Source organism: Crocuta crocuta, unplaced genomic scaffold (assembly GCF_008692635.1).
Source record: "Crocuta crocuta isolate KB4526 unplaced genomic scaffold, BGI_CrCroc_1.0 scaffold64, whole genome shotgun sequence".
Classification (NCBI taxonomy): Eukaryota; Metazoa; Chordata; class Mammalia; order Carnivora; family Hyaenidae; genus Crocuta; species Crocuta crocuta.
The window spans coordinates 4,894,915-4,919,890 of NW_027530640.1; the positions used below are offsets into that span (position 1 = coordinate 4,894,915).

The 24,976-nt window shown below is 34.7% G+C and overlaps 1 protein-coding gene across 2 annotated transcripts in view; it reads right to left on the bottom strand.

Annotated features, from left to right (window-relative positions):
* Positions 1-24,976, bottom strand: part of FNIP1 (folliculin interacting protein 1) — a 138,544-nt gene that overhangs the window by 58,607 nt on the left and 54,961 nt on the right. For both annotated transcript variants that reach the window (XM_077768589.1, XM_077768588.1), the window contains exons 2-5: positions 24,355-24,481; positions 10,691-10,825; positions 6,189-6,289; positions 5,861-5,935 (exon numbers count right to left, since the gene is read on the bottom strand). In XM_077768589.1, the coding sequence (XP_077624715.1) occupies positions 5,861-5,935; positions 6,189-6,289; positions 10,691-10,825; positions 24,355-24,481 (438 nt within the window). The remainder of the gene's footprint in view (positions 1-5,860; positions 5,936-6,188; positions 6,290-10,690; positions 10,826-24,354; positions 24,482-24,976) is intronic.

Consider the following 24,976-nt stretch of genomic DNA (forward strand, 5'->3'; position numbering starts at 1 on the left):
GATGTTAAGAACTAGCAATAAAAAATATGAAAACATAAAGAAAATGAGAGGATTACAGCTAAAATCAGTGATTTGAATTTAGAGTCTCTAATTTCTACTTTAGTGTTAAATTCTTAAAAATTAGCACTTTTAGCATCAGTATTTTTTAAGCATCCAAAATACACTCAAAAACATCTCTCCTTTTCCTTCCTTCCTAAGAGAAAAGCTAATAAGGAGCTACAAGTATTAGAACCTTAGCTAATAAAACACCTGAAAACTCTTTTAGTAACATTTATAATTAATGGAACCTTTGACAATTTTTCTAGTTTCGAGTAACCACTTTACTACTTCCCGCTACTTTTGATTTCAGGTATCCCTCAGACCCTGGCTAGCCAGAGTTTTGATCTGGTCCCTACAGAATCCATCACTGTGGTCCACTAACATCTCATCCTGGCCCCAGTTCTTCGTTTACTGGATTCTGGCATGTAGCCCACAAATCTGGTGTCATGTCTGCCTTTGTTTCAGCTTTACTATTCCATTTTTTTAAAATCCAAGTTAGCTAACATACAGTGTAGTCTTGGGTTAAGGAGTACAAAAACCTGATGACTCATCTCTTACACATGATACTCAGTGCTCTTTCCAAAAAGTTCCCTCCTTAATGCCCATCACCCTTTTAGCCCATTCCCCCATCCACCCATCTCCCCTCCAGCAACCCTCAGTTTGTTCTCTGTAGTAATCTCTTATGGCTTACTTCCCTATGTTTTTATCTTATTTTTCCTTTCCTTCCCCTATGTTTATCTGTCATGTTTCTCAAACTCCACATGAGTGAAATCATATGGTATTTTTCTCTTACTTCACTTAGCATAATACCCTCTAGTTCCATCCACATCGTTGCAAATGGCAAGATTCCATTCTTTTTCATGGCTGAATAGTATTCTAGTGTGTGTGTGTGTGTGTGTGTGTGTGTGTGTCTGTCTACATATACATATACATCTTCTTTATCCATTTGTCAGTTGATGGACATTTGGGCTCTTTCCATAATTTAGCTACTGTTGATAGTGCGCTATAAACATCGGGTGCATATATCCCTTCAAATCAGCACTTATGTATCCTTGGATAGATTCCTAGTAGTACAATTACTGGGCTGTAGGGAAGTTCTATTTTTAATTTTTTGAGGAACCTTCATAGTGTTTTCCACAGTGGCTGTACCAGTTTGCATTCCGACCAACAGTGCAATAGGGTCCCCTTCTCTGCATCCTTTACAACATTTGCTGTTTCCTGAATTAATTTTAGCCATTCTGATAAGTATGGGGTTATCACATTATGGTTTTGATTTCTATTTCCCTGATGATGAGTGATGTTGAGTATCTTTTCATGTGAATGGAAAAGAACAGAGAACCCAGAAATGGACCCACAAATAAACCACCAACTAATCTTCAACAAAGCAGGAAAGAGTATTCAATGGAAAAAATACAGCCTCCTCAGCAAATAGTGTTGGTAAAACTGGACAGCAACATGCAGAAGAATGAAACTGGACCACTTTCTTACACCATACACAAAAATATATTCAAATTATATGAATGTCCTAAATGTGAGACAGGAAACCATCAAAATCTTACAGGAGAAAAAAGGCAACAACCTCTTTGACCTCAGCTGCAGCAACTTCTTACTTGACATGTCTCAGGAGACAAAGGGAATAAAAGCAAAATGAACTACTGGGACCTCATCAAGATATAAACCTTCTGCACAGTGAAGGAAACATGCAACAAAACTAAAAGGCAATCAGCAGAATGAAAGAGGATATATGCAAATGACATATCAGCTTCACTATTCTAATTTCGGTATTAACAACTTGTAGTATCCTTGTGCCTCACTATGGCTTACCTAGGCCAATCCTAATTGCAGTTAATTCTAAAAACTAAAGACCACAACATACAGGTGCTAACTCAGCATGGCACTACAGAATGGAAAATCAGTATCTTATCCTAACATGGAAATGCAGTCAACATTTTTCTTCCAGATATAGCTTCCAGAAGCAAATTAGCAAAAGAGAAAGCACACTTCCTATTCTTCAATTAAACTAAAATGAGAAGCAATCTGGACTCCAGATTGCTCAATGAATGAAAAACAAGCCAGAGACGCATTTCAGTTTTAACTGATATGGTCATATGATGATAAGAGGAGCAATTCATCAAGAAGATACAACAAATGCTCTCAATATCAGAGAACCTAAACAGATTTATTTAGCAAATACTAACAGACCTGAAGAGACAAGAATGCAATAATAAGTAAAGGACTTTAAGAGTCTACTTTCAACAATGAATAGATCATCCAGACAGAAAATGAACAAAGAAATTTTGGACTTGAACCATACTTTAGGCCATATGGAACTAACAGATACATAAATATAGATATATATAGAACAGTATATCCCAGAGCAGCAAAATACCATTCTTACCAAGTGTACATAGAACATTCCATAACACAGATCACATGATCGGTCACAAAACAAGTCTTCGTAAATTTAAGGAGACTGCAATCATACCAAGTATCTTTTCAGACCACAATGGTATAAAACTAGAAATCAGTAACACAGGGAAAGCTGGAAAATTCAGAAGTATGTGGAGATTAAAAAACATGCTCCTGAACAACCAATGGGTCAATGAAGAAATAAAAAAGTAAATTAAAAAAATACCCTGAAACAAATAAAACTGGAACAGAGCATATCAAAACCTGTACGATGCTGCAAAAGCAGTTCAAAGAGGGAAGTTATAGTGATAAATGCCTAAAGAAGCCAGAAATATCTCAAATAAACAACCCTGATTTATACCTCCAAAACCCAGAAAACAACAAAGCCCAAAGTCAGGAAGGAAATAAAGCTTAGAGGGGGAAATAAAACGAAATAGAAAAATAATCTTAAAGATCAGTTAAACTAAGAGATAGTTTTCTGAAGAGACAAAATCAACAAACCTTTAGCCAGACTCAGGGAAAAAATAAAGAGAGGACTCAAATAAATGAAATCAGAATTGAAAGAGACATTACACTGCAATCATACAAATTAAAAGGGATCATGAAACTACTAAAAACAATTACATGGTAACAAAATGGATAACCTATAAGAAATAGATAAATTCCAAGAAACATATAACTTACTAAGACTGAATCATGAAGAAATAAAAAATCTGCAAAGACCAGTAACAAGTAAGTAGAATCAATCATTGATCAAAAACCTCCTAACAGAGAAAAGCCAAGATGGTTTCCTTGGTAAATTCTACCAAACATCTGAAGAATTGATGCCAATTCTTCTCAAACTCTTCAAGAAATCAAAGAAGGAGTATTGGAGTATTCCCAAGCCCATCTTACAAGGCCAGCAAGATCCTGACAATAAGACCAGGACACTGTAAGAAAAGAAAATTACAGATCACCTTTCCTGATGATTACAGATGAAAAAATTCTCAACAAAATATTAGGAAGCCATATTCAAAAGAACATTAAAAGGATCATTCAATATGACCAAGTGGGATTTATCCCTGGAATGCAAGGATGCTTCAATAAATGCTGGGCAATAAATGAGAATTAGCATATTAAAAGAATGAAACATAAAAATCATATGATCATCTCAAAATATGCAGAAAAAGCATTTGACGAAACACAACTTTTTTTTCCATGAAAAAAAAACCTCAAAAAAGTAGGCTGAGAGAACAAATATTATTAAAATGTGCATATTACCCAAAATCATCTATAGATTCAAAGCAAGTCTTATCAAAATTCCAATGGCATTTCTCATAGAAATAAGAAAGCAATCCTAAAATTTTTGGAATTATGAAAGACCCTGAAAAGCCAAAGTGATCCTGAGGAAAAAGAACAAAGTCAGAGGTATCACACTTCCTGATATCAAACTATATTACAAAGATAACATAGTCATAACATTATAGTACCTGCATAAAAATAAATACACAAAACAATGGAACAGAATCAAAAGCCCAGGAAAAGACCCACATGTATAGTCAATAATATTTGATAAGGGACCCACGAACACTTAATAAGGAAAGGATAGTGCCTTCAATAAATGATTATGAGAAACTGGATAACTACATGCAGATGAATGAAATTAGAACCCTATCTTATACCACTCACAAAAATAAACTCTAAACTGACTAAAGACATAAACATAAGATTTCCAAACTGCAAATCTCCTAAAATAAACCATAGGGAAAAAGCTCTTTGACATTGGTTGTAGCAGCAAGTTCCTGGACAGGACATAAAACGAAAAGCACAAGCAACAAAATCAACTATAAGTAAATGGGACTACATGAAACTAAAAAGCTTCTGCACAGCAAATAAACAATTGACAAAATGAAAAGATAATCTATGGAATGGTAAAAATATTTGCAAACTATGTATCTGATAAAGGGTTAATATCCAAAATATATAAAGAACTCCTAGAAATCAAGAGCAAAAAACAAACAACATGACTAAAAAAGTAACACTTCTTCTGAATGTTTAGAAGAACTGACTAGAGAGTTCCAAAGAAGACATCTGGCAAAGAGCCAAGAGGTATATGAAAAGGTGCTGAACATCATTCATCATCAAGCAAAGGCAAATCAAACCACAACAAGATATCACCTCATACCTATTAAAATAGCTAACATCAAAAAGACAAGAGATATCAAGGAGTGGGCACGGTATGGAGAAAAGGAAACCCTTGTGCCCTTTTGGTGGGAACATAAATTGATATAACCACTATGAAAACAGTATGAAGGTTCTTCAAAAAATTAAAAATAGAACTACCATACCATATGCCAGCAATCCCACTTCCTTGGCATATACCCAAAGGAAATGAAATGAAGATGTCACAGAGATATCTGCACTCAGGTGTTTGATGTGGCATTAATGACAACAGTCAATAAATGGAGACAACCTTCGTGCCTATCAACAGATGAATGAATGTCATACACATATACAACACACACATACAGGCAAGCACACAAGCACTCATACAAAAAATGGAATATTATTCAGCCATGAGAAAGAAGGAAATCCTGCCATTTGCAACAACATAAATGAATCTTAAAGGTATAATGAGAAGTGAAATAAGTCAGACAGAAAAACAAACACTGTATGGTATTACTTCTATGTGGAATATAAAAAAACTAGACACAGAGAAACAGAAACAAGAGTGGTGGTTACCAGGGGCTGAGAGTGGAGGAAATGAGAAGATAACAGTCAAAGGTTACAAACTTCAGTTATAAGATTAGTAAATTCTGGAATCTAATGGACAGCATGCTAATTATAGATAATAATACATATTTATATACTTGGAAGTTGCTAAGAGAGTTAAATCTTAACTTTTCTCACCACAAAAAAGAAATGGTAATTGTGACAGTTGGGAAGTATTAGCTAGCTAAAGGTATGGTGGTAATCATTTTTAAATATATGAAAGTATCAAAACAATGTGCTGTACACATTAAATTATATAGCATTACATCAATTACATTTCAATAAACCTGGAAGAAAAAAGGGTGGCCTCTGTGCACTTTCGAACTTAAGGAGTGGGAGAAAATCTCAATTTAAGCTGTAACCCCAAGGGGCACCTGGGTGGCTCAGTCGGTTAAGTGTCCGACTTCAGGTCATGATCTCACGGTTGGTGGGTTTGAGCCCCACGTTGGGCTCTGTGCTGACTGACAGCTCAGAGCCTGGAGGCTGCTTTGGATTCTGTGTCCCCCTCTCTCTCTGCCCCTCCCCTACTCATGCTCTGTCTCTCTTCAAAGATAAACATTAAGAAAAAAATTATTAAGCAGCAACCTCAAAAACCCTCTGTTAGTTTTCCTACTTTGCACATCCTAAATAATTCATTCTCCCTGCATTCATAATCACTTACGTATTGAGACTTCCACAGATACTGCTGCCAGTCCGTGCAGTAAAAACTTTGCTAAGCATAAGCTGTGGAGGGGAACTATAAAGAAAAAGAAAGAGAGAGAGATCAAAACTAAAACAAGGAATTTTACAATTTATTATAAATCAAAATGTATTAAGTCACAGACATTTCACTGCACAGTTGCAACCGTCATGAAGTAGCATGAATCCCACAAAATATCATAAACTGAGTATCTGTCATGCTCAATCTGCATGAAGACTATGTGAAATTCTCTCATCTTCAAAAATTACATATTCTAAAATGGACAATGAAAAATCAGAAAAGTCCTCACCGGATCTGATGAATTTTTAAGGTGGATCCTTTGTAGCTCATTGCTACCGAGCCAAACATCATCTCTCCAAGCATATTGGCATCAGAAGAGCACCGAGAACCCTAAAAAAAGCCCAATACATTAATAAACTTACAGAATTTCAAACCTTATGACTATTTCCAATATTGAATTTTATTAAAAATTCCTTTGCTATAGTTATTCTACATAATGGTTTTTTAAGTGATTCTATACTGTATACACTGTTCTATAGCTTGATTTTCTTCATTTCACCATGTCTTAAAGATCTAACCATACTGTTTTATAAAGATTCCTTTTGAAGAGCTACATAATATTCTACTGCATGAAAATACCACAGTTCCCCTTACTGATGAACTACTTAGGTTACTTCCAGGTTTTTGCCATTACAATAATGCTTAATGCTTAAATGAACATTCTTTTTGGTTTTTTTAGATTATTTAGTTATTTTTGACAGAGAGAGTGAGACAGGGAGGGAGGAAGGGGGGGCAGAGAGAGAGAGACACAGAATCCCAAGTAGGCTCTACACGGTTAGCAACAGAGCCCAACATGGGGACTGATCTCACAAACCATGATACTGTGTCCTGAAGTGAGACCAAGAGTCAAACGCTTCACCAACTGAGCCACCCAGGTGCGTCTTAAATGAACATTCTTAAGCACATCTTGTGCTTATGCAATGTTTCTCCAGGACGGAAAACAAGAAATAGAATTCACTGAACATGCAGAACAGTTTTTATCACTCCTACTGTGCAAAAAGAGATATTCATAAACATGATAATTTATATCTACTTTGTATTTTTTTATTTAAAATTTTTTTTAATGTTTATTTATTTTTGAGAGAATGAGAGAGAGAGAGAGACAGAGACAGAGAGAGAGAGAGAGAGAGAGAAAGTCTGAGAGGGGCAGAGAGAGGGCGGGAGACACAGAATCCAAAGCAGGCTCCAGGCTCTGAACTGTCAGCACAAGAGTCCAAATGGGGGCTCGAACTCATGAACCGCAAGATCTTGACCTGAAGTTAAAGTTGGACACTTAACTGACAAAGCCATCCAGGTGCCCCTAACATTTTTTTTAAAAGGACTTATTTAAAACATTAGAATATCTTGTTCTCAAAGAACTCCAATTAAAAGTTATTCATTTCCATCATTCTTTAATTGTCTTTAATTATTAACCATTTGATTACTAATTAGATACTATGGTAAATATCACTAATTACCCATGAAATATGTAATTCCCTATTTTTTGAAATCTAATGTGTTTCAGAGCAGCAATGTGCCCAACTGGAAAAAAAAAACAAAACAAACAACTGCAGTTCACAGCCTCCCACCATTAAAGACAAATTTGGGGGTGCCTGGGTGGCTCACTCAGTTGGGCATCCAACTTCGGCTCAGGTCATGCTCTCATAGTTCTTGAATTCGAGCCCCATGTCAGGCTCTGTGCTGACAGCTCAAACCCTGGAGCCTGTTTCATATTCTTCGTCTCCTTCTCTCTCTCTGTTTCTCCCCCATTCACACTCTGTCTCTCTCTTTCTCTCTTAAAAATAAGTATAAGATTAAAACATTTTTTTAAAAAGACAAATTTAGAGCTGGTTTCTACATTTAGAGAGTTAAACTAATGGTTGGAGTAGCAGCTTTCACAACTTAAACATTTATATGCATAAGATATAACTGAAAAGTCACTGGAGATGGTGATGCCATAATTGGACCACAGAGCAACAATTTAACAATTTAACATATTAACTCTGGATAAGTAGAAAGATAAGGATGCCTTGCTCTCTAAAGCCATCTTGAACCCCATATATGATACCTAGATGGACTACCTTCAGACTTCTCGTCATATGAAGAAAATAATCCTTAGGAAAAATGTAATTCCTAACTTACAGTTATATAATAAAACTGATGAGAAAGAGGACCTAAGTAACTATCTAAGATAGGAATTATTATTCATTCACAAAGTTCATTAAACCATTTTATCATGAAAACATCAAGAATTAGGAGTTTTAAAAAAAAAATCTTAAAAGACTCTTCTGATGATAACAATAATGAGGACCCTCATTTTACACATGGAAAACAGGAAATACATCTGCACACGATTTTTATTTTTATGTGATTCTTCTACTCTTTTGCTTATTTATTGCCCATGTGGGATTAAAGAAATCTACGTATTTACATTTGTCAACCATTCTTAAAAGAGACATCTTCAAATAGCAATCCATTTCATCATATATAATTATTTTATATTAGTTTTTAATATTCACTTGCATATTTTTTTCTCTCTTAGGTGCTACAGTCTTAATTTTGTGTTAACAAAGACACAAAGCTAATATTTAAGGAAAAAACCCACTTTCGATATACCTATTTAATAAAAGAAGTCATCTAGGGATCTGGTTAAGATAAAATTTTATTTCAAAACACAAAGGTTTGGGGACTAAAAGCAACATTTTAGAAAGAGAGCTGAATAATTTTGTAATGATCAAATAGGAGAGTCTTTTTTCCCCCTAAAAAAAAGATCAATTCAGGAGGAGCGTGGGTGGCTCAGTCAATAGCATCTGACTCTTGATATCCACTCAGGTCATAATCTCACAGTCGTTAGATGGAGCCCCATGTTGGATTCCACACTGCTTAAGATTCTCTCTCTGCCTTTAGTGTTCCCCAGCTAGTGTTCCCCTCTTCTCTCAAAAAAAAAAAAAATTCAATGCCAATCTTACTTGGCAACCTAAACTGCTTCTGGTTACTGACACAAGTGAGAGCCTTCTCTTACAAGCTCATTTTCACAATAATGTGGTTAAATGCATTCTTATTTGGACTAAAATTATTATGAATTTAAGTATCAAAGCATTTATAGATTTTAGTATTAAACTAGGAAAGAGCCTTCAGAAACCAAAATGCAGTAAAAATAAACTGGTGTTTAAATTTTATCAAACTGGTGTTTGCTAGTAAAGGTTCTCTTTGCCTGCCCTAATACATATCAAATATTTATCATGAATGTCACTGGTGTATTATATATGACATAATCTATAATAAAGGTTATAATTTTAAAAATGCTATTATCTTTAATGCTTTTTTTATAAGACCCTAATTAAAAGGGCAATATTTTGTAAATACTGCTGGAAGTAGTATTAATCTGTAATAATCTGTGTACATCAAAGACAGTGTTCTAGTTAACTGAAATCACATTTTATCATTTTATCAAGTGTAGTGAACTATATGCTACAATAATTCAATGTCTCTTACTAAAAAAGCAGATTTTCATGACTATACTGAGCCTATGACCAGAATATCTGGACACAAAGCCTGGGAATCTGTACCTTAAAAAAAGAAAACCTTGGGGCACCTGGGTGGCTCACTCAGATAAGTATCTCGGCTCAGGTTTCATGAATTCAAGTCTCACATCAGGCTCTGCACTGGCAGAGCAGAGCCTGCTTAGAATTCTCTCTCTGCCCTCCCACTCATGCTCTCTCTGTCCTCAAAATAAATTTTAAAAAGAAAATTTTAAAAAGAAAATCTTTAGAGATCTTGATGCAATATGACAGTCCAATCACTTAATGCTTCAGGATTTCTAGAATCTGGATCCATGTGCTAATATTCATTCTGAACTCCATAATATTAGGAAGAAAGGCAAGTTTACACAATTCATTAAATCAGCAAACATCCAAATTGGTAGAAGTATGATGATGTCACACAGGACTATTAGAAACTCATTAAGGTATCATGCTTAAGCTGGAGGAGGAATAAAGGAAGACAGGGGCAACTACATAGTACCTCCCAATATCTAGATTTTGATAACTTCAGAGCTCTTTCATAGATACTGTCATATTGACATCATATAAGGGTCACTTCCCATCCAAACACAACTACCTAATTACAAATAATTTAAAAGCCCAGGATTTCATTTTGGTACTATTAAATATAAAATACTTGTGACTCATTCATGCAAGATTAGATGACATGAATAATTTCACACTGATGACATTTACTTGGTATGACACCAAACACTTATGTAAAATATAACAAGTTTAAAGAGAAGCTTCTATTAGGTACTATTTTGTTGGGTTGTATTTTAAAAGACGAGTCACATTACTTTTGAAAAATAAAATGTCCATTTCTGCATGTGTATACTTCCAATCATACTTTAATTTCAAACGACAGCCAAACGTATTATTATTTCATATTAATCTTCCTTATTTCAATAAGCTAAAAATATCTAGAAGAAATTATTCTGGTAGCTCAAAAAATCTGAATGGGAAATAAAAGGGAGAACACACTCCCGGCTAACTATGCCCATAGTTCTCTGTACTTCTCCTACGATTTATCAAAATGCATAAACATACTTCTTTAATTATCTGTCTCCACAGCTACAATGTAAACTCCAGAAGGGTTAAGGACTAGTTTCTATTGTATTGCCAATCCCTAGAATGCTGCATAACACATCACAGATACTCAAAAATATTTGTGAATAAAAGAATAAATAAATGACATCAATAATCTTACTTGGTACTTAGGACACTGGTCCTTTACATCAGAAGATGAAGTCACAGAACTATCCAGTGAGGAAGAACTGTCTCCTCCAGGTTTCAGTTGGCAGCATTTCCCAAAGACTTTTACTTGAGCATCACTACAGAGTTTCTGAAAAAGAGATATTATCCTCATTCATATTTAACAAACTTTTCACCATATAAAAGTTTAATGACAGTGTAAAAACCTTTGGAAAAACCAAGTATGAAATAATTCAAAAGGAAGCCTTAATATTTACACTTTAGTACATTTCCTTCAGTACTGTTCTCTATTAGTTTGTGCTGTGCTTTCTCATAAATAGTGTTAAATCAAGGGAGTTTTTCTATATTATTATGGTCTTCAACAATATTCATTACAAGTGACTTAATAGATGGCAGCAGTTGTCAAGGTCTTTTGTTTATGTGAGTTAGATCTATCAATATTTTCCCATGATATTAAAACTGAGAAATTTTAAAATATTAATTCACTTAAATATAATAACACACCCATTAGAAGTTAACATAAGTAACATATTTTTAAGGAAAAGTACTTCTGTGGAGACATGTAGGGATGGAAGGAGAAATACAAATATATGGAAGGAGATATAGCTTTTATATCTAAATGTATGTGTGCCTTTACATATATTAAACATACAGGTTTTTAATTTTGAAATGAGAATGTATTCATGTATTGAACAGTTAAATATTTTTGTTTTGTTCTGTTTTTTGCCTTTTTTAAAATTTAAATACATGGCAGTTTACATATAGTATAATAATGATTTCAGGAAAAGAATTTAGTGATTCATCACTTATATATAACGCCCAGTGCTCATCCCAACAAGTGCCCTCCGTAATGACTATCACCCACTTAACCAATCTCACTCCCCACCCAAGTCCCCACCAGCAACCTCAGTTTCGTCTCTGTATTTCAGTCTCTTATGGTTTGCTTCCCTCTCTGAACAGTTAAATTTTTAATAGCAGCCAAGTTTAGGACAACAAGGTTGTACAGTGGTATAGAACAAAAGCATAATGTATTTCTATTCCTTTTTTTTCATCCTCTTTTCTCCCACTCCCAGATTCTAGAGTTTTCACTGCTCACAACTACCAAAGGTGCAATCTACCAAGGACTTTGATACTAAAAACATTTTGGTGCTTTATCACAGTTACCAGTATGTACACGCTCCCATGTAACAGACCTCGCATAGGTTTTCAGATGAAGTAATCTGACTGATATCACAGTTTTTGAAGATCAGCGGTTTCACAGTTGCTATCATCACCAAAGGCATTAACACCTGGTAATTCCAACATCATCTCTAACCAAAAATGTAGAGACAGCATGATAAACTAAAATCAGTAAGGGCTTTAAAACTAAGACTTGAATTTAAATCCTGGCTCCTCAGCAAGTTACCTGACTTCACTAAGCTTATCTATTTAATGGAAAGAAAAACCCTACCTAGTGGGTAGGGTACTTGTGACACTTAAGGGATGTGTGTGTGTGTGTCTCTCATTATGTATTTATATGTAAATAAATATAAAAAGTGCTCTATACAGCGTGTAGAACGAGCAAATGCACTACTGGTTTTTAGCTATAATACTAGTAGAAAAAAGTCAACTTACAGTGAGAAGCTAAAATAATTGAATACCTACTTTGGAGTCAGGAACTTCAGTAGACATTTCCATTTCTATTATTTCATATAGACACTTACTAAAATATTGACATTTTTAGTACTGATATTCTTGGCTACATCTTAATAACTTTCACTTAATGATCACCATCAAAATGCTAGGTTTTTAAAAATATTTTCTGTAATACTCAGGGTGGTAGAAATTACAACCCGTTTAAGGCATAAGAAGCATGAAGCCCAGAGAGTTTAAGTAACTTCACCAAAGTTACAAGAACTAGTTAGTATACAATAGACTTAAAGGCAAAACCAGGTGGTTTTACATGAAAGATACTCAACAATACTGGGGATTGGGAAAATGTAAATTAAAACTACAATAAGGTATTGCCTCATGTTATCATAATGGCCATCAACAATAAGTTGAGAGAGAACAAATACTGGCATGGATCTGGAGAAAAGGGAACCTTTGTGTACTGTTGCTAAGACTATAAACTGGTGCAGCCACTATGAAAAACAGCATGGAGGATCCTCAAAAAATTAAAAACAGAACTACATTACAATCCAACAATTCCACTTCTGGGAATATATACCCAAAGGAAATGAAAACACTAACTCAAAAATATATCTGCACCCCATGTTCATAGCAGCATTATTTATAACAGCTAAGATACGGAAAGAACCTAAGTTTCCACTGAGAGATGAATGAATAAAGAGGTTGTAATATATACACAAACTATATTATTCAGCTATAAAAAATGAGGAAATTCTATGATTTGTGACAATATAGATGGACCCTGAAAGCATTAGGCTAAGTGAAATGTCAGACAATGGAAAACAAATACTGTTCAGACCTGTAGTCACCAGGAGCGGAGGGTCTGGCAGAATTAGAGGAAGGTGGTAGAAAGGTATCAATTTCCAGTAATAAGAGAATAAGTCTAGGGATGTAATAATGTACAACAGAATAATAGATAATACTGCTTTGTAAGATTATAGGAAAGTTGTTAAGAGAGAAAATTCTAATAGTTCTCATCATAAATAGATTTTTCCTTTTTTCTTTCTTTTCTTTTTATTCTGTCTATATGAGAAGATAAATGTTAGCTGAACCTATGCTGGTAACCATTTCATGGTATATGTAAAGCAAATCATCAGGCTGTATATCTTAAACTTATGGAATGACATACGTCAATTATTTCTCAATAAAATTCCATTTGAATACTATGTGTACCAAAAACTAAGAAACAATTGAATGAAACAGACAGTACTTTTCCTCATGGAACTAACAATCTAATGAGAGAAAGGGACATTTAACAAATAATTAGACAACTATGTATAATGAAATATATATTTCAAATATGATCTATTATGTTACCAATAGTTAACTCATTGTACTATCTGCTCAGGTACTATTCTGTTTTAGGTACAGTTATTCTTTTACTCCTCATAACTCTAGGAAATATTATTATTCTCCCCATATTAAAATGAAGAGGTTAAGGATCAACGATACTTAAGTGAACTGCCCAAGAGAGGATTCAGCCAATTCTAGGGAGAGCAAGAAAATGACATTTAAGCCAGGACTACCAAAAAAAGCAAAGGAGTTAGGGTGAAAGAGGAAGAGTAGCAGGGCTAGAAAGATATTCCCGGCTGAAGGAACTCTTTACATCCAATCTCTGAATCATGAGGCAATCTGCTATGGAGAGAAAAGGGACAAACATACATCAACTTCAGGACTGAAGCATAAATGTGTGCATAAAAGCATACATAAAATTTCTTACTATGCACACACGCACACAAGCCTTTCTCTCCTACCAACTCCCCAGCTGTCCTGTCTTTTCTCTCTCCTATTCTGAAGTTATAGCTTTTCTAAATCCAAATAGCAGTAACTTCAGGGGAAGACGGTCTAATGAGGGGACAGGGCACAGTCTGCGACCCTCAGTAGACATAGGCCTTCTATAAGCACAACCACAGAACAAAAATGATTCGGTTTTCTTTTATTATCTCACTTTCATTCCTAAAAGAATGATGCCATACCTTACTTTTAACCCACAAAAAACCATCTATACTTATGCATAAAAAAATAAGTTATAAACGTCACTGTAAAAAAACCTGACTTTTTATAAATGAATTATAATTTTTATTAATTTTTTTACATTTTCACATAATCGCAAGTTGCAAATTTAGTTCAAAAATTATTTTTTCCTGAACCAAATGGGTTAGTAAGCTGACTACCTGATATACTATGAACTAAGGCATCAATACCTGCATGTGTATTTTCTACAAACAAGGACATTCCCTTATATAATCACAATACAGTCACTTTTCACATGGCATATGATTTCAATGCCCATTAATGATAATATTCTTAATACTGATGATCACTTGATTAAGGTGGCACCTACCAAGCATCTCCACTGTAAAGAAACTCTCTTCTCCTTTGTAATTAGTAATACTTTGGTAAGGGGGATAATGAAATATGTATGCTATTTTATTTATATGCCATAAATATGCTGTTTCTCAGCAAACTTTCAATTTATTTATATCAGCATAAACTCATGGTTTCCTATTTCATCCAATGGGTTGTAATCTGCTACTATCATTATTTATTTTTATGCTAGAGTTTTCCCTAGTTAGCCAGTGACAGCCCCTTCAAGCTGGTTTCTATGTCCCTATGACATATTTTCATCATTTTTTTAAAGCTTTTGGCACAAGTTCCAGGCTTATCTTTTTATTTCCCTGCTCCGGTCCAAGGACCAGTCATTTCCCTAAAGAGCCCTGGTTTCTTCTAGTGGAGAAGGAAATTTAGACATTAAGATCTAGTATGCCCACATGTTGGGGTCTCATTGTTCTTCTCTCTCCATGCTCCGATAAAGCTAAGGAAAACACATACATATCTAACATACCCATAAACAATTTTACATCTACATTTATTGTATTTGTATATATATGTGGGTATATATATATATAATAAATATATATTAAAACATAAATTCGCACCAATAAATCCAATTCCAACCCAACACCACAAGGTGGTTCTAGTTGTCTCCTTATTTATAATTCCCTTTTCTAACATTCAGAAAAACATGTCTTTCATTATCCTTCATATGTATTTATTTTATCTATGCCCTTATATGAAACCAGTCTTTCATTTCTTACTCCCTCACCTGCATGGACATTTGCTTTTCCTCAGGTTCAGTCAGCCAAGATGGACCCTTCAACATCTCACTTGGGTAATGACACTCTGTATCAGGCAGCATCTATGGAGATGCCCTCCTCCACTTACTTGGGTTCTAACACTCTGCTCTGGACCACCATGTCTCTACCACCTGACATCAGTGCTCAGCCCTGCCTAATGGCTTTAGGACTAAATTGTTCAGAAAAGGGAAATGGGTGGGAGGGAGAAAGACATGGAGGGTTAAAATTATTACCCTTGACACATAACCATATTTTATGTTCTAGATTCTATATCACAACTGATATTCAAAGAAATAACCAGCATTTATATGGTATTTTCAGTTTATAATTCTTTCACATAAATTTTCAATTTTTTTTCTTGATCTGTCCTTCTTTGTCTCTTGTTACAGTCTTTGTTTTAACAAGAAGATACAACAATCCAACAAGAAGATAAAAACAATTGTCAATATTTATGCACCCAATATGAAGCATCAAAATACAGAAAGCACCTAATAACAGGCATAAAGGAAGGAATGGATAGTAATACAATATTAGTAAGGTGCTTTAATACCCTATTTACATCAACAGTTAGATCAGACAGATCTGTTAACCAGATAGAAAATCAGCAAGGAAACAGTGGCTTTGAATGACCCATGGAACAAAGAGATCCAACAGATATATTTATATAGTCATATATACTCATATATACATACACATATATATATATAATATTCCATCATTAAACAGCAGAATACACATGCTTTTCAAGTGCACACAGAACATTCTCGAGAAAACAATCATATAATAGGGTACAGAACAAGTCTGAACAAATTGAAAAAGATCAAAGTCATTCCATGCATCTTTTCTGACCACAACACTATGAAACTAGAAATCAACCACAAGAAAAAGTCTGGAAAGAACACAACACATGGAGGTTAAGTAACATGCTACTAAACAATGCATGGGTCAACTGAGAAATCAAAAAGGAAATGAAGAGGTGCCTGGGTGACTCAGTCGGTTAAGTATCTGACTCTTGATTTCGGCTGAGGTCATGATCTCATGGTCATGAAATCAAGCCCTGCACTGGGCTCCACACTGGGCTGGGAGTGGAACTTGCTTAGGATTCTCTGTCTCCCTCTTGCTTTGCCCCTCCCTCTCACTGAAGACAAATGAAAATGAAAGCACAATGCTCTAAACCTTTGGAATACAACAAAAGAATTTCAGCAATACAAGCACAGAGGTACAGCAATACAGGTCTACCTCAAGAAGCAGGAAAAAGCTCAAATAAACAAACTAAAGCACACCTAAAGAAGCTAGAAAAAGAGGAACAAATTAAACCCAAAACCAGTAGAAGAAAGGATATAATAAAGATTAGAGAAGAAATAAACAAAATAGAAACTAAAAACCAATAGAACACAACAGTGAAACCTTAAGCTGCTTCTTTGAAAAGATCAACAAGTTGACAAACCCTGGCCAGACTAATCAAAAATGGAAAAATCCATAGATACATACAACATCCCAAAACTGAATCAGGAAGAAATAGAAAATTTGCACAGACCAATGCCAGCAACGAAATTTTATTAGTAATCAGAAAACTCCTCACAAACAAAAGTTCAGGACCACATGGCTTCACAGGTGAATTTTACTAAACATTTAAAAAAGAGTTAATACCTATTCTTCTCAAACTATTACGAAAAACAGAAGAGGAAGGAAAGTTTCCAAATTCATCTTATGAGGCCAGCATTACCCTGATACCAAAACCAGATAAAGACACCAATAAAAAAGAGAACTACAGACCAATATCTCTAATGAACACAGATGCAAAAATTGGCAATAAAATACTAGCAAACCAAATTCAACAATACATTTAAAAAAAATCATTCACCACAATCAAGTGGGATTTATTCCTGGGTAGCAAGGGTGGTTCAATATTCACAAATTGATCAATGTGATACATCACATTAGCAAGAGAAAGGATAAAAACCATATGATCATTTCAATACATACAAAAAAGCAAGTGCCAAAATACACTATTCATTCATGATAAAAATTCTCAACAAAGGAGGTTTAAAGAGAACATAATAAAAGCCATATAAGAAAAATCCACAACTAATGTCATATTCAATGGTGAACCTGAGAGCTTTTTCCCTAAGATCAGGAACAAGACAAGGATGTCCACTCTCACCACTTTTATTCAACATAGTATTTGAAATCCTAGCCAAAGCAATGAGACAACAAAAAGGAAAAAAAAAAGGCGTCAAAATTGGTAAGAAAGAGGTAAAACTTTCACTAATTGCAGGTAAAACTTTTCACTAATTTCACTAATTACACTATATATAGTAAACTCTAAAGACTTCACCAAAAAACTACTAGAACTGATTACTGAATTCAGTAAAGTTCAGGATGCAAAATCAATATACAGAAATCCACTGCATTTGTATACACTAATAATGAAGTAGCCAAAAGAGAAATTAAGAAAACAATCCATTTACAAGTGCACCAAAAATAATAATATACCAAGTAATAAATATAACCAAGGAGATGACAGACCTGTTCTCTGAAAACTGTTAACACAATGATTAAAGAAAGAAGACACACAAATGGGAAGGTATTCCATGGTCACGGATTGGAAGAACAAATACTGTTAAAATATCCTTACTACCCAAAGCAATCTACAGATTTAATGCACCTTCTATCAAAATACCAACAGCATTTTTCATAGACTTACAACACATAATCCTACAATTCGTGGAACCACAAAAGACCCTAAATATCCAAAGCAATCTTGAAAAAGAAAAACAAAACTGGAGGTATCATAATCCCAGAATTTAACATACACTACAAAGCCACAGTAATCATAACAGTATGGTATTGTAATAAAAAGAGACACATAGAGGAATGGAACAGAATAGAGAGCCCAGAAATAAACCCACAATGATACAGTAATTTAATCTTCAACAAAAGAGAAAAGAATATACAAGGGGAAAAAGACACTGTTCAGCAAATGGTGTTGGGGAAAATGGACAACTATAAGCAAAAGAATGAAACTGGACCACTTTCTTACATAATACACAGAAATAAACTCAAAAGGGATTAAAGACCTAAATGTGACACAGGAAACCATAAAAATCCTAGAAGAGCACACAGGCAGTAATCTCTCTGGCATCGGCCATAGAAACATTTTTCCATTTCAGGGGGGGGAAAAAAGCAAAAATAAACTATTAGGACTAAATCAAAATAAAAATATTTTGCCGACCCAAGGAAACAATTAACAAAATTTTTTAAAAGCCTATGGAATGGGAGAAGATATTTGCAACTGACTTATATGATAAAGGGCTAGTATCCAAATTATAAAAAGAACTTACTCAACTCAATACCACAAAAACAAATAATTAAAAATGAGCATAAGACATGAACAGACATTTCTCCAAAGAAGACATACAGATGGCCAAAGACACATGAAAAGGTGTTCCGCATCACTACTCATTAGAGAAATGCAAATCAAAAGCATAATGAAATATCTCTTACACCTGTCAGAATGGCTAAAATTAAAAATACAAGAAACAACAAGGGTTGATGAAGATGCAGAGAATGGGGACCCCTCGTGCACTGTTTGTGGGAATGCCAACTGGTAAAACCACTGTGGAAAAACTGGTATGGAGGTTCCTCAAAAAATTAAAACTACAACTACCATATGATCCAGTAACTCCACTACTGGGTATTTAAACAAAAAATACAAAAAAACACAAATTCAAAAAGATAAATGCACCCCCTATGTTTATTGCAGCATTATTTTTAATGCAGCCCTATGTTCACTGCAGTGTAATTGTAAATAGTATTATTTACGGAAACAGGCCAAGTGTCCATCAATAGATAAATGGACAGAGAAGATGTTAGGGATATATATACATTAGGGAATATTCAGCCATAAAAAAGAATGAAATCTTGCCATGTGCAATAACATGGATGGATCTAGAGATCACGACTTGAGCGGAAATCAAAAACTGGATGCTTAGATGACTGAGCCACTCAGGTGCCCAGAGAACAGTTTTTTAAAACTTTTTTTAAACATTTATTTATTTTGAGTGGCACAATGTGTGCATTCATGAGCAGGGGAGACACAAAAAGAGAGAGAGAGAGAGAGAGAGAGAGAGAGAGAGAGACCGAGAAAGAGAGGAAATCCCAAGCAGGTTCGCGCTGTCAGCACAGTGCTCAAGGTGGGGCTCGGTCTCATGAACTATGTGATTATGACCTAAGCTGAAATCAAGAGTCCAGTGCTTAAATGACTAAGTCATGCAGGCACACCAAGAACAGTTTTGTTTTGTTTTTTTTTTTAAGTAGTAGGCTTACAGGAAAATTTCAGAAGAATGAGGAATGAGTGGGTGGTATGAGATTAGAGCCAGAGGACAGATTAATACCGAGACATAGAGAAACAGAGAAAAGACCAAGAAACATGAAGAAGACTAAGAAGAGACATTAAGGAGAGACCAGGAGACACAAAGGACAGAAAGCCTGACAGTGAAGCAGAGAAACTGAGAGAGAGCAAAAGATACTAAGAATGAAGAGTGAGAAGAACACAGTCAGAAAAAGAAGGACATAGACACGAAGGAGAAAGTAAAAGGACAATCATTTTACTGGTGTTGTGTAAAGAGGCTTTGTGAATGTCTGTAGACAAAGTAAAGAAGTTAACTGTGAAAGACAACAGCAAGACAGAAGACTAACAAGAACCAATAAAGCAACACTCCAGAAAAGGTGGGAAGAGAGGGTTCAAGTAACAGCAGGAGCCAAGACTCATAAAGCTGCCGAAGATAAAAAGTAATAATGCTGAAAAAAAAACCACAATGAAATAGCATCAATCAAGTTAAATAATAAATGAGAGGTCATATGCTGCAATTCAATGAAACACTATCAAGCAAAGAAAAACCTCAACAAATATTTCTTTAAAAAATTCAAAGTAATATTTATCAATCAATTAGCAATCTATCACCCTCAGTTTAGTTCTGCTGAGCCATCAGCAGTCTAAATACAAAGACATGCTTACCACATTTGCAGACATAGATTTCAACTGCCTGTCTAACCATCCACAATCCTGTCACTATTAGGCTATCTCACCACTCAACTATTCAAACCAAACTGTTGGGATTCACCAAACACTTCCTTCTTCCTCATCCCTCACATCCAGCCATTCCCCTAATAGCAGCAAGTGATTTTTTTTTCACTCTTTTAAACTGAGATATAACTGACATATAACATTGTATTAGTTTCTGGTGTACAACATTATGATTTCATATTTTTATATACTGCAAAATGACCTCTACAATAAATCTAGTTAACATCCATCAATATACAGAGTTACCAATTCTTTCCTTGGAATGAGAACTTTAACTTTTAATAACTTTCAAATATACAATTTTTTTAAAGATAATCACCATTCTGGATGCTACATCCACATGACTTATTTTATAACTGGGAGTTTGAAACTTTTGACCCCTTTCACCCATTTTGTTCATCTAACACCTTCTCCCTCTGGCAACCACTTCCTGCTATCTTTATTTATGACTTTAATTTTTTTTTTTAGATTCCACATATAAGCAAGATCATAAAGTAGTTATCTTTCTCTGACTTATTTTTTAGAATAATGCCCTCAAGGTCTATCCATGTTGTCATAAATGGCAAAAGTGCCTTCTATTTTATGGCTGAGTAATAGTCCACTGTATGTGTATATATACACACACACACACACATATATATACACATATATATATATGTATACACAACACATTTTCTTTATTCATTCATCCACTGACGTCAACTTTGGTTGCTTTCATGCTTTGGCTATTGTACACAAGGCTGCAATAAACATGGGGGTGCATTTATCTTTTTGAAGTGTTTTCATTGAGTAAATATCCAAAAGTGGAATTGCTAGATAATATGGTAGCTCCATTTGTAATTTTTTAAGGATCCCCCCCCTACGGTTTTCCATAGTGGCTGCACCAATTCACATTCCCATAAACAGTGCACAAGAGTTCCTTTTTCTCTACACCCTCAACAACACTTGTTATTTCCTGTATTTTAAAAAATTCTTTTAATCTTTATTTATTTTTGAGAGAGAGAGAACACGAAAGAGTGGGGAGATGGGCAGAGAGAGAGCGGGAGACACAGAATCCAAAGCAGGCTCCAGGCTCTAGCACAGGCCTGACACAGGGCTCAAACTCATGAACTCCAAGTTCATTACCTGAATCAAAGTCGGAAGCTTAACCAACTGAACCACCTAGGCATCCCTCTTGTCTTTTTAATACTGGCCATTCTGACAAGTGTGAGGTGATATTTCATTGTGGTTTTGATTTTCATTTCCCTGATGATTACTGATGTTGAGCACCTTTCCCTGTACTACTGGCCACTTGTATGTCCTCTTTGGAAAAAGTTTCTATACAGATCTTCTATTTCTTAATTGCACTGGCTTAGTTTTTTGTTTGTTTGGTTGGTTTGGTTTGGTTTCGTTTTTTGCTATTGAGCTCTTTCTATTTTTTGGATATTAACCCCTTAGTGGGTGTATGACTTGTAAATATTTTCTCCCATCAGTAGTCACTGCCCATGTTTTCTTTTAGTAGTTTTATGCTTCCAGGTCTTATGCTCAAGTCTTTAATACATTTGAAGTCAGTTTTTACATAGTGTTGGACAGTGGTCTAGTTTCACTCTTTTGTATGTAACTGTATAGTTTCCCCAACATTTACTGAAGAGGCTACCCTCTCTCCATTGTATATTCTTGGTTCCTTTGTCATAGAGTAATTGATCATATATGCAAGGATTTATTTCTGGGCTCTCTACCACAATGATTTTTTATAATGTTAACAAAATCCCAATAGTAGCTTCCCTCTCCATTTATGACATTATCTAAATTTCTAACCCAGAGACTGATATGGCCCTAAATACTCTGGCTCCTTCTCTCTTTCTCTCCAATTTCATCTCTAGCTACTTTACATACTACTTACTATCAATCCAGACTGACATTCTTTCAGTTTCTTCAATTCACCAAGCTTCAAGTCACTTTGTAGACTGCATTTGCAAATCCTTCTACTAGGAATATTCATCCCCTATTCTATGCCTTTGGTTTCTTCAGATGTCAGCTTGAATTTCACTTCCTCAATGAGACCTTTCTTAATATCCCTACATCCAAATTGAGGAAAACTGGGTTCCTTCCTGTGGAATTTCATAAGCACTCTGTGTGTTTCATTCACAGCACTTAATCACAATTTGCTATTATTTATTTGTGTACTTATTTGTTTAATGTCTACTTCCCCTAAAGGACACCTTATTGTAGGCACCAAGAAGCAGAGACTGCTAAATCTCCAAGTGCCTAGTACTTATAAATACTTAGTTATTTGCACAAATAAACAATGTTTTAAGAACATTCCCGAATGCTCTTTTCTAATCAGAGTGAAAAAAGCATCCAAAGAATGGCTAAGAAATGTAAACAAAGCACCATCTCCAGAAAACTGAGAAATGCATTAGTAATTAGAAGGAACACTATAAAACCTGGCAATCAAATTAACTCAAAAACTAGGAAAGTTCCTATTATATGCCACAGTGCTAGATGCTGAGGATGCAGTTATAAATAAAATACACTATGGCCAATATATCAAATATTTTTAACAACACAGAACCTCAAATATAAACTTTTAAGTCTCAAAAATAAATACTTGTTTGCTTTAACAGACAATTCTATTGGTAGGAAAAGCTTTCCCAAAGTATTTTGTTTCCAGTTGTTTACCAAAATGTTACTAAAAATTATTAATTTAAAGGAAGGGAGAAAACACTATTCCAGGCTTTGATTTCCATATTAGAGACCCACAGAATGAGTCTTTAGCAGTAGCAGAAGCAAAGATAATAGCAATCACCTAGGTTTTTGAGAAAATTAGTAATGGAAACTTCACTAAAATGGAGTCAAGAGGTTCAGCAGGGGTAGCTCTCATGCCCTAGCACTCGTAGCTGATTGCAGACTCAAAAGAAAGAGATAGACTTGACTTTACAGGAACTTGACCCTACATGAGGAGAGTACTCCACTGCTCCTGCCAAGGAACAGGTGCTTTCCTCATTCTCCTCACCCCACCACCACCCACAGTAGTTCCACCAATGAGAAGCCATGACCCTTCAAACTCCCCAATTTACCCCCAGTGGACTTTTAGTTTTGAACTACCTTCCCAACTTACCCTTTTTCTCCTTAAAAAAGCATGTCTTTCCTTTGTTCCTTAGATTTGCCTATGGTTTTGCTTCAGCTTGTTTGTCCCAGATTAAAATTTTTTTTAATTCCCGAATAAATCCACCTTCTGCTGGTAAAGTAACTGGCATATCTATTTTTAAGGTTAATATTTTCTTGAACAACCAAGTGAATGTCCATGTACTACTCCTAAACTAGTCATAATATATTTGAAAATATGACACTGAAAGTTAACAAAACAAACGCTCTTTTTACCACTGTACAGCAGGGGGAAATATTATGGACTAAGGGCTAGAGCTTTAATTTCTTTTGCTCCTTCAGACAAAAAATTCACCTCTGTAGGTCACACTTTTCACAACTGTAAGATGGGAGGTTTGGACCAGATCCTCTATAAGGATCTCCGGAGCTCTAATCATATCTCACAATACAATTATGTAGAAAAATAAATAAACTAAAATGCTCTCTTCTGCTAGAATGATAACAAATTAAGTTTTTTCATTTAAAATTTTTCAAAATTACAGCTCTAAATTTTCAAAGTATGATAAAGATGTTTTATAATGACAAACAAAAGTACAATAATTGAAATTTTACTCCTTCTTTCTTGAATTATAATATGTGACATTAAATTTCAACCAAATTAATAATGATGCTCACCGATACTGTTATGTCCTCATTTTTTCTCTTAACACTGGAGTCAAACAAGACATTTCTCCCTCGTCTTTCACAGTCTTGATACACAATCAGTCGAATTTGGCTTGGATCAAACTCTGGCAAAGGCCAACTTTAAAGAAAAATAAAGATCCATTAGTTACTCTAATAAATACATAAATTCCTAGAAATAAAACCTATATAATAAAACCCTAAGTTGTGCTATTGCTATAGAATATATAGCAGTTCTTTCTATTAAATACCACCAGTTAGTGTAGGGCTAAGAACTCATATGACAATGACATTTCAGATTAAAAAGTAAAAAACAAAAGTTGTGGAAAGTGTATGTAAAATACAGTCATCCCATATGACTCTAAAAATGGTTAATTTAATAAAAATATGTGACCACATTTAATGTAATGAAAATACACATTGTTTCATGGCATGGACCCCGATGGTGTAACGTTAACCCATATTTTTAAACACCTTTATTCTGCTTCTTTACATAGAAATGTAGAAACAGAAACAGTTTTCATATTAAGTAACAGCAGCTGCATACCTATGGAAATAGTAAGTAGGAAAAAACTGAGGAAAGCAAATGCAGATGAAATTCTCATCTAAAGCTTGT